At 42.9% G+C, this 11,416-nt stretch overlaps 1 protein-coding gene across 1 annotated transcript; it reads right to left on the minus strand.

Annotated features, from left to right (window-relative positions):
- Positions 1–4,572: 4,572 nt before the first annotated feature.
- Positions 4,573–7,850, minus strand: nccrp1 (P1, F-box associated domain containing). The gene is made up of 6 exons (XM_070917346.1): positions 7,664–7,850; positions 6,077–6,157; positions 5,875–5,971; positions 5,618–5,713; positions 5,083–5,221; positions 4,573–4,981 (listed from the first exon to the last, which is right to left on the minus strand). The coding sequence occupies exons 1-6, from the start codon at positions 7,803–7,805 to the stop codon at positions 4,835–4,837; spliced, it is 702 nt and encodes a 233-aa protein (XP_070773447.1). The 5' UTR covers positions 7,806–7,850; the 3' UTR covers positions 4,573–4,834.
- Positions 7,851–11,416: the final 3,566 nt, after the last annotated feature.

An 11,416-nucleotide genomic window follows, 5' to 3' on the forward strand; every position in this document is an offset into this window, starting at 1 on the left:
CTTTAGCGTTTTTGCACATTGTACATATTATTAATACGTTCTGTTGCCCAATATGTGTCATTTCACTACACATTGTACTTGTACAATAAATCACCTCATGGTATATATTTTCAGATCACCAAACGCTACTACATCCGAGGGTGATTTCAGGTTAAGCACTAAGTCCGTACTGTGAGGTTTCAGGAGAGGCCCCTTGAGACCCGGGGTGGTTTAGGGAGTTCAACGGCCCTCTTCGTCTCCAATCAGTTTGATTCTGAGGTAAACAATCCGTTTGACATCTCTAAGCCGTTCTCATCTCCCGTTTCTCCCCCTCGAGTCATTCTGCCTCCGCTAACAATGTGACACACGTCCATTTCCTAAGATTTCTCCTCGTGTGCCTCAGGCAGGCTCACTGTATATGTATGGAAGAGGCCGGTGAACAGAGAGAGAGAGAGAGAGGCCGCGTGGGGCCGGAGGTGAGGTGGACCGAAAGGGGTTTGTGGACGACTGACAGCCAGCAGACAGCAGCTCCTGAGGTTTCCATTACCTGAGACACCCTGCCCAGCCACTGTCACCTTAGAAGGAGCAGCATTCTCAACTTCAGCATGAACCCAAACAGGGACACCATTTATGCAATATTCAGGATACTGTCAGAAACATCAATAACAGACGGAATATCCAAACACACGCTGCTGGCTGCGAGGAGTGATATGACAATGTGACGGTGTCAATCGTACAAACACTGCTGCCACTGTTGCCAGACTGTCACTACCTGAGCAATCACTAATCTTTGAAATGGAGATTTTGGGTTTTTTTTTTTTTTTTCCCGGTGTGACACATTGAGGAGAAGATCTCTACTCATTACCCAGCCTGAGTTAACATATATTGCTTATAATGCCCATTAACTGGGTGACATCCCGCGGTGGAGCAACCTTAAGAATGACAGAAAACGACGGCGAGGAAAAGTCAACAAACCACTCACCAATATTTCCGTGCGAAACATTCTTGTGGTGCCTTTTATTCTTCAACCGCGACAGCTCGAATTCAGGGCGACAAGCTAGTTTGGACCGACAAAATGTTAACAAAATGTGCAGAGGCAGCCAGCAGGCCTGGACACACAATAGACTAGAGAGTCAATGAAAACAAAGCAGACCCCCACAGGCTCTCCTCTCCTAACACACTCACACACACACACACACTCACAGAGAGGCTGGTAAATACTATCCATCGCAGCACGTACACTGCTGTAAACTCGAGCTACAGTATATATAATGACTGTTGAAACATGGTAAGCAGAAATTAAACTGAACTGCGAGTGGCAGCTGGGACATAGAGCTCATACGTCATTATAAACCAACAACAAAATGAGGTGCGGTAATCTAATTCACTCGGGGTAAAGGAGACCCATCCATGGGTCTTGACGTCCCTAAATGTAGTGGATGAGAAGGTTTCAGTTGGGGAGGCTGACCAACTGCGCCGCTTTACTAACTGATGGGAGGGGAAACGCGAGAGAAACGTGAGGTGTAGTATGGCCCTTTGTCCCGTGTCACCTGCGATGGCCCGCATATCGGTGCCTGTATACAATGCTGCAGCATTGGTTTACTTGAGCCGCCGCATTCGCGGGGCTGGTGGGTTGCATTTCAGGATAAGTGTCAGTGAGCTTTAGTGGTGGACTGCTTGGATTTAGCTTCTCAACCCCAACACAAATTGTCTTCCTTGTGCTTAGTTGCCACCTAAGATAAAAAAAAAAAAAAAAAAAAAACTGCATACTGCAAACAACTTAAATATGTCCTCAACTAACCACTGTTTGTATTATGGGTTAAGTTGGCAATTATTTTCTTGATTGATGGTTTGTGTCAAAGAATTGTGCAAAAATTCCCATCCCAACTTCCCAAAGCAATGTCAACAGTCCAAAGCCCAAAGACATTACATTTACAATGATATAAAAAAAAAAAAAAAAAGTGAAAATACTCACATTTAAGAAGCTGATGCCAGCAAATGGTTTTTGCTTGAAAAATCCCTCCAAACAATGAATCAAGTATCAAAATAGTTGCTGAATGATAATCAATCCACTAACCATTTCAGCTCTGTGTGTAAATCTACTGATGGCCAACAAAGTAGGTGTTCTGCATTAGTAGAACAAAGACTTCCACAGTCTACTGATTTAGCCATTGCCGTGTTTAATTATCTCGGATATAGTCTGTTATTTTTCTGCTGAAATCAGCCCAAGTTCACTCTAATCTATTCTTAAACACTACAGAAATTCCAAGTTAATATCATTAATCTGAAAAACATCAGAAAACAGTGTGTGTGTGTGTGTGTGTGTGTGTGTGTGTGTGCCACATGAGTAAAGAAAGAGATAACCAAAAGAGGCTTATCTGAGAAGATATATATATATATATATAAGCGATATCATGTGCCTAATCAAATATAGTGGACTGGCACTTGGGGGTGTATCTGCAGTCAGCGCCTCCTGTCTCACACATCACCAGCTCTTAACGCGCCTGCGGGCAGCCAGCACGGCCATGGACACAAGAGATGGGCGAGTGGCGCGCTGTATGTGGCGCAGCCAATCAGCTAAATGAATGATGCTTTCATATCAGTTAAGGGTTGAACTTCAGAGCTGACCTTTATCAGCAAATGTCAGGGGGGGGTTTCCACACATAAGGCCTACCGTACAGTGAAGATTGTGGCCCAAATTTGTTTAACGACGTCGGATTCGAGCTTGTGCCAGTGGTTTGAAGAACTTGCGTGTGGCGCGGAGCGCTCTTCGGCCACACGTGTACGGCTGTGCTGTATTAAACACTTTCTACTCACTAATATTTGAATTCTTAAAGATGAGACACTCTTTATTTCGTATTTTACTCGCATTACTTCACAACATGCACTTCCTTGCCGAACCATAACTAACTCTAGGCTACAACTCCTCCTGGACAGAGTTCACTGAGACAGCGCCTGTCCACTCGGACGGTCCTGGCCGAACTGACCTCCTTCATGAAGCACTTGGAAGTAACCCGCCGCTCTGAGTGACAGCCCATAAAGTAGTGCCTGTTTTAATGTCGGCGTGTTATCAATCAAAACTACGGGTGGGTCACGAGGGCGTAGTCTTTAGCAGTCTCCCAAATAGCAGTTTACCCGCCGCACCTGTCCCGGCGTCCGTCCCCCGTGTCTTGGTCTCTTACCTTCTGGTTTTATGGCACAGCTCCACCAGAGGCTGGCATTGCTTCTGGAAAGTCTGCAAACACGCGCCTCGTAAAACTATCCCCGTCCCCCGACACACAGCTGAACTCACAGAGTGAACTTTTCCCGTTAACTCACATCGCCGTTAACCAGCGGCGGTGATGCTGCGAGCCCCATGCGGCGGGTGACGTGCTGCGTTCAGGGTCTGCTCACAAATCCCTGCTTTCGGGAACCGCGGTGGAGCTGTGTGAAAGCGACTTGTCGGCCGCTGGTTGAAGTTTTTTTGTGGTGGGGAAAATGTGGCGATTTAGTGTTCTGTGAAATGAAGCTTCAAAAAAAAAAGAAAAAAAAAGCTCGTTTTTGTTCCTGCTGCAGCATGGCTTATTTTGTATTGTAGGTATGACAATCTCGTAGACGTTGTTTTCGAGAGCACCCGAAGGCAGCACACGCAGGGGGGAAGTGCGCAGCTGCAAAGCTGATACACTGTGATGTGCAGACTCCCTCTTGTCACTGTGCAGCTGTGTTTAGCTGGTCAGTGACTGCACCAATGCTGGCACATTTGCAGTTTATTAATCGCTCTTGTGGCCGTTTATCGACTGACAGTGAATGAACTGTGAACCATCTGCATAATAGTGTGTTAGTTTTAGTTCACATGTAATCAATATTATAACTTTTTTTTCTCCATCCCTCCACACGTTTGTAAATGTGGTGCCAGGCATCCTCTACAAAGGGTTTAGGTTGTAACTCATTTCTTTATTAATGGTTAATTGATCATTTAGTAATGCTTCGTCGCGTATTTTAAGTATTAGTAAGAAGATATAAGAGGTTGCCAGGTTGTGAAAAATCCCATAGGCTTGAATGGATCCTTTCTATTTGGTAATAATGCAGTTATAAATGTTGCTTTAAAAACTGCAAGCCTGCAGTTTATACATGTTAATAAGTCATTATTATAGCGTTTTACTAGAAAAGAGTGATCAAATGGTTGTTCTATTAATGGCTTATAACTGATGTATAAAGTATTAGTTGGGGTTAAGTATCCATTAAGCATTAATAACGCCATTAGAACCTACAACCCCTTTGTAAAGTGGTATCTCAAAGGTTACTTGAGACATGTAAATGCACTGAATGAGAGCACAGGAGAAAATGATTGATTACAATGACTACATACATGTTTTAGACAAGACAACTTTAACACAGTTTTGTGGTCAAATAAGATTCATTTATAAGGGGTTCACTAAAACTGCCTTCTTGTAATATTATTATACAAAATAAGGAGTCTAATTTCAGTCTTACGCACTGTAGTCCTGATTTCTGAAATATAGTGAGTGAGAGCGCATAGACATATACACATATAGTGTGTATAGAGTACACTGTATCAGTCACAGGTTTCAGTGCTCTAAAGAAATAATTCACTGTGAAATAAGAAAATTGTCTTTTATTATTGCACAAACCAGTCATTTTGAAAATAATGCGAAATTTAAACCCCAAAAATCTGCGTAAAAAAGCGAATACAATTTTTGATTGAAGATTGCACACTTTGCAATGTTCCGTTTGTAAAGTGCATTAAAATCACATCTATAATTTCTAGTCTAAAATCAAATAAGCGATGGTCAGGTTGTTTAGATTGAGTGTGTTAGCAACTATGTCTGCATTGCAGTTTTCAGCAGCAGTCAGCCTAGGAGCTGGTTTTGGTTGGTTTGACAATCACTGAGCTGCCGGTGAACAGCGTGGGGTAGAACTCCATCATGAAGTTGTTCTTCAGTCGGTGCAGGAAGTGGACATATCTCACCCCGGGTCCGTAGCCAGAGAACGCATGTGACACCTGCAGGCCAACAGAGAGACATACAATGAAAAACTCGAATCCTGGTCCTGATCATTAAAGGGGCGACCACTGTACCTGTCAGGGTACACTCAGTCACTCACCTCCTTCCACGTGTGTGAGTAAGTGCTGAGGTCCTCGGTGGGGCTGACAGAGTGCTCCGAGATCACCGTGCTTTTGTCCGCCCCCAGTAACTTGACATGCAGCTGGTAGATGGACTCATGCAGCTGACTCTCCTCATACCTGACAAAGCGACAGATTATGGAAGGTGTACCAAGAAATCAGAACAAAATGTAGTTTGGCAGTTTTATCTAAGGATGTTCATGAGTCCACAAACCTAGAATAAAAACAGCTTCTTTTACTGTAATTTCATTGTCTCCCCCTAATAACTTCCAAGAAGTTTCCTGGGAAGAACTATGTAAGACAGTGTTCAATTGGTAAACGTCTAATTGATTAATTCCAATGAATTACTGGTGTAACCTGGAGATCCTGCAGAGGCAAACCTGCACGGCATGTACAGATGCACAGACTGTGAAGCAACGTGTTGTACACACAAGCTAATAAGACCGCAGTGATAAGCAATCACGCACTGGTCTGTTGATGAGGCCTGCAGGTGGGTGGGGGTGCTCATTAACCCACCAGTCTTGGATGACTATTTCAGGCTGAAAATCATCCAGCAGCTCGTCCCACAGTCCCTCTGCCTTCAGGTCCACCACCTGCTCCATGGAGAACCAGCTGAGGACAGGAGAACAGACCAGAGTCAGATTAGCCACATGCTGGTCACATGACCTTATATGTGCCGGCTTTTTATTGTAGGTGGAAGTATATGTTCACTGGTAAACCCCTGTTGTTTTAACCAGCTGTGTGGTAAACATCTGATCCCCACTAACACCCACCTGAATTGGGGCAAAGCGCAGACCACAACATCTTCCGGGATGCCACTGGTATCGTAGGGGAGGACTTCCGTGCTCGTGGTCCAGCCACTGAAGTCGCCTACGAATTAAGAGAAACGTTTACCTGAAAGGCTTAACAAAACCCTCATTCACTTCCTTTTGTCTTCATTGGCTGCCACACATGCAGACCACGCCTGTCTCTCACCATCAGGTTGAAAACGTGGAGGTCCGCGTGTCGGTACTTCAGGCAGCTCAGGTTCGGGTGGAGGGGTGTCCTTGCTCAAGCCTGTGTGGGGAAATAAAGACAAAGGGACAGCTGTAAATGGGACCACACCTACTGAAACCTCGGTGATCCCACTGTAAACATCGCAAAGCCAGAGAATATATCTCTCTGTCAGGGTCACTGGGTGTGCCTCTGTGGGAAAACACTCACTTTAAGTATGAGTCAGCAGTGTGGGTGTGCGTGGTGTCATGGAAGAATCCCACGTTTCAACGTGCATTCTTTTCTTGAGTTTACAAAAATGACAACGGGCAATACAATTACCTAGTTTCACTTATTCCTTTATATTATCCTTTTGTCTTAATGCTCAATGTAATGTACACGTGGGGGCAGGTACATGCTTCCAGGCGACAAACAACAAGGAAACCTAAGTGATTGCTGCATTTTTCTCTTTACGAATTGGATTGGGCCAACATCTTCTATGATGATAAAAACGGTCTAGTTTAGTAAGAGATTTAACAAAATAAAGCTTAAAGAACCTGAGGTAGTTGATAGACACACCTCTTAAAGCCTCATGGCATCACGTCCTGAGTCACTTTCTTCCTATTTCACTTCTCATTTAGACATTTCGATATATATATATTTCCTTAAAAAAAAAAAAACATGTTGCTGTTGAGCATTTCAAAAGACGCCACAAACACACTTCCATGTACTTCAACATTTCCCACCTGACAGAAGCTTTGCTTGCATTCACTTACCCAGTCTTTTTTTTTTTTTTGACTCCTGTCCTCATGAAGGAGAGGACACAATTAAAAGCAAATGAAATGCATGAGCCGATTTTCCCCTTGGGCCTTAAAGTGATCAGTTTGGATTTTTGTGCAAAAACTTTGATATTATTCGTCTTAATTTCATTTCTTTTGTTGTTGTTGTTGTTGAAAACACAGCATTCCACGACTGTACATTGTCAGATTCGGCTATAGTTGTTGATTTTCTTTCAAATGTGTGTTGAATAAATGACTTATTTCTAACAACACATTACTTGGTCATATTTTCAAATCTTCCCGTCAAAAGATACTTGCCAACGTTTCTGAGTTGGTATGAGTTTCATTTGGATGAACTGACCCTTTAAACTGAGGAACAGAGCCAACCAAACTTGATATGGAGCTTTTACACATGTATGACACATGATGCCAACTCAAAAGAGTTAAGAATGCTACTCTGTGCCTTATTATTTATTATTATTATTATTATTATTATGACACTCTTCGTTTCTTCTCCAAACCTTTAGTCAGATCGCACAAAGCTGCTCAATAATGTTTGAAAAAGTTCAATGAGGAAGTCTGTGCCTTTTTTTAAATGGCTAAATTGTTCCATGTGTTACTGAAGGAGGAGCAGTAGTACTGACTTATATGTACAATATATGAACAATATGAATTACTTTACCAAGTAAACCTGGAACTTTGGAAACAATTCAAGACTCAAGTTATTGTAATGCACACTAACATCTCGACTAAAAACCTGTAGATCGGTGCTACTGAGCTCTGACCCCTCCTCTGACAAGTGTTGTGGTACCGTGGGGCGCAGGGTTCCTCAGCAAGTTTCTCCCGAGCGGTTCGGCTTCGTACGCGGACTTCCAGTCCAAGCTGTCGGGCATCGGTGCGCCCTGCAGGCTCCACTCAGCCTCGCATCTCTTCCTCCACTCGGCGGCGGACATGGTGCGGCCAGGTCCTGTGTATCCTCACACTGATTCATGTAGGAAGTCCGTGGAGTTGGTATTTTTTTTTTTTTATTATAGTCTGTAATCGACGTCACGCCCCAGTGTTGCAACGTGCGTAGTGACGACGCACGCTGCCTCTTAAAGCCACAGTAGCTCTACGTGAGTGGTGTTTCCAACAGAGCAGTGCATCACGTCATACGCTCTGATATACCAACACTGTGGGATTCCTTAGCTCACACATACTCTATATACTCCAACAGGATAATAGAATTCCTGAAATTCAGTTTTGGCTTTTGGTTTTCATGCGCCACCCCAGGATTTTCAGTGGCCCCATCTGGCCACCCCCCTGTGAGAAAGTTCAGGGAGTGCAGCTGCAGTAGGGTGTTGCAGGGATGACATATTTTTGTAGGCCATCCCAGAAGTTCAGCATCGCCCTGGTTCCCTTGACAAAAAAAGCCAATGGGATTTCCCCCCCCCCCCCCCCCCATGGGATTTATGGATTATTGCAGAAAGTAAGCTCTGCGGCAAACAAAAGGTTTATGACATTTACACGTTTTGTTCAGCGAGATAATCTTCTCCAATGTTGTGATTTGTGACGCGTCAGTGGACTCGCCCAGGAGTAAAAAAGCTAACGTTTGGCTACACAGCGACAAACAAGAGGTGAAAATCTCTTTGTCCAATCTCTTTCGGCTCATTTCAGGCACCAAAAACTACAATACAATACAAGAGGCTACAATAGATAAAACAAAATGAATATAACTATAACTGATATAACTAAGCCCTGATATATAAGTTATCACAAGTGTTCCAGTTGCAGACTCCAGAGAACACACACACACACACACCTTTGAGCAATAAATGAATCCTATCCTGCAGTTTTATCAGTCAACAGTGGCAGCCCGTCTGCTAGCTCTTATTGTTTCCTTCCCAAGCACTTTGCCCCAATATGATCACTCCATGGCAACAGGACTACAGTAGAGACACTGCCGCTCTGGCCTTTGCACTGCTGAGGTGGATGTACTGTACATTTGCTAGGCAGAGGTGAATTTATGGTGCACTGATATGGATCAGAATGCAAGCTTCATGTATTCAAATGTAAAATGTGATTTTCTTTTCCCCCCAAGCGGAACATTCACAAGTCCGACCTGCTTTGCCACGTGTACTTAGTACTGTATGTTTTCGTCTTCAGCAGGTGACCTGTGAACAAGTTCAGCAGAGTATTTCCAGCTTCACCTGTTTAATAATATCAATAATGTGACATCATTCCTCGCAGGGAACACTCTTTAAGCTCTTCTTTTTTTCCCTGTCCTTTAGAGAGGTCAAAGGTCAAGGTTTTTACTATAAACCCATGTAGTGAGTTTTGTTTGAAGGAGAAATACATATCATGTAATCAAAGATGTGTTAATTATAAAAATCCTGTTTTTAACTGAAACTAACACATCCAGCTTTGAGCAACGATCCGGTTATAGTTAAACACAGGATACCAAATGCTTGTATTTCTTTTTACGTTTCACAATTTCTTATCTGTCTTTTGCCACATACGTATATATTTAATACATCTGTATACCCTATTCTTAACCCCATTTATAGTGGTAGTAGTCCATTCTGACAGATATTTCCTACCTGACAGACTGAGCTACCTTATTTTTGACCACATTTATAGAGGTAGTAGTCCATTCTGTCCAATATTATGTTCCTGCAGTAGAGGAGGCTGCGGTTTCAGGACCCCAGTTTTTCTCAAGAAGGATCTCAAAAATGCAACCAAGGCATCTTCAATAACACAAACTGAAACTTCCGCCTACGACCTTCAAAGTAAAATACTATACTATATATAGTTTAATAGTGGGATATACTTAAGGTTTATTCCACCCAAATACTACTTTCTGTCCAAGTATGAAAAGTTACTAGATCTTAACCGGATATTTGTAAGAGTGGAGAAAGGCAAGACACAAGAACAACGGTGAGGATTCACGATTATGTATATATTTTTTGGACAACAATAACAATAAACAAAAAGTTGGAAATTCTTAATTAGGAGGAACCCCTTGAGATGTGCCGTCTCGCTCAAGGGGGTCCTGAACAACAATAATATAAAATGAGCACAATTAGACAAAACATTTAACAAAAAAACTAAAATAACAAGATCCTTAAATGACACCAAATATGACCAAAAAACAACAACAACCAAACAGCCAAAAACAAACAGTAACAATAAAACAAATAAAAGCAATAAATATCAAAAATAGCCGCAAGCTGCAATTAGCGGGTTCTAACTACTTATGGAAGGAAAAAGGCTTGTTGTTGTCTGAAGGGACATTGGATTTCTCAAACTACATTGAGGGAGTTAACATCCCTCATCGTTGAGGGAGTTAACAGTGGTGGTGGAAGTGGTCTAAGAAGTATTAGTTTCATCTGCGTAAGTGTCTTGAAATACTTTTGAACCTGCTGAATTGTTTATCAGAATTGGAATTCGGGTGGAAAAATGGGTTGGAAAAACAGTTTATACTACGCTATTTGGCATTGACTGAGTGAGCAGCAGTAGCTGATGGTCTCACTTTATAATGGCGTTACAATTATGTTATATCATTATAGACAAAATGAATCACCTCCTGCCCTCAGGCGGTCCTGACTTACCTTCCAACACAGGAACCTTTAGAAATAGCTAATATTTAGATTTTCCACTCATTGACCTTCACCAAATAACTAATACAAATTCTTCATCTAAGCCATCAACTTGTCTCTTATACCCCATCCCAACTAGGCTGCTTAAAGACGTTTTATACAGGCTACGTACCACAGTCCTTTTTAAAGTAGCTGTAATTAAACCACTTCTTAAAAAGCCCGCTCTTGGTCCAGAGGTTTTAGCCAACTTGATGCCCCAATAAGTCCCTCCCTCAGCTAAGACTCAAGTTGATCCAGAATGCTGTGGCACATGTGTTGACAGGAACCAGGGAAAATTAGCTTCTTTGCACTGGCTGTGTGCGTGTGTGTGTATGTGTGTGTGTGTGTGTGTGTGTGTGTCTGTGTGTGTGAGTGTGTCCATTTTGACCATCCCAACTCATCAAAGCAGATGACCGCCCACCTTGCTTCCTTGTCACTGTAAACCTGCTCTATGTGTAAAGTGTCATGAGATTACTTTTGTTGTGATTTGGCGCCATATGGATAAAATTCACCGTGGCACATGCACTACCTCCCTGAGCATCCCGGTTTCTTACTGCTTCAACTACGCTCCTGCTCACTGTGTTCCTCTGCTTCCCCCGTCACATGCCTGCTCCTTTGCCTGCTCCTCTTCCTAGTGTAACAGAGTTTGTATAGTATGTAGTAGTCAAAGGAAGTTTTTCCCTGCCACTGTCGCCATAGTGCTTACTCATGCCGGGAACTGTTGGGTCTCTGTAACATTATAAAGAGTTTGGTCTCGATCCGCTGTATTTGTAAAGTGTCATGAGATGACTTTTGTTGTGATTTGGCGCTATACAAATCTTTGCACAATTGGTAGCATCTGCATGTAGATTATTTTCTCTGCCTCTCCGTTGGCTCCCTTGCACTGTCTCATCCATGAGCTGTTTAATGAGGGCACTGAGCCCAAAGGGGAGAGGTTTAAAGAGGTG

Source organism: Enoplosus armatus, chromosome 13 (assembly GCF_043641665.1).
Source record: "Enoplosus armatus isolate fEnoArm2 chromosome 13, fEnoArm2.hap1, whole genome shotgun sequence".
NCBI lineage: Eukaryota > Metazoa > Chordata > Actinopteri > Centrarchiformes > Enoplosidae > Enoplosus > Enoplosus armatus.

Coding starts and splice junctions, on each gene's coding strand:
- nccrp1 (XM_070917346.1), bottom strand. CDS start 7,805: ATGTCCGCCGCCGAGTGGAGGAAGAGATGCGAGGCTGAGTGGAGCCTG. Junction 5,714..5,874: donor TGCGCTTTGCCCCAATTCAG/GTGGGTGTTAGT, acceptor TCCTGTCCTCAG/CTGGTTCTCCATGGAGCAGG. Junction 4,982..5,082: donor ACTCACACACGTGGAAGGAG/GTGAGTGACTGA, acceptor GTTGGCCTGCAG/GTGTCACATGCGTTCTCTGG.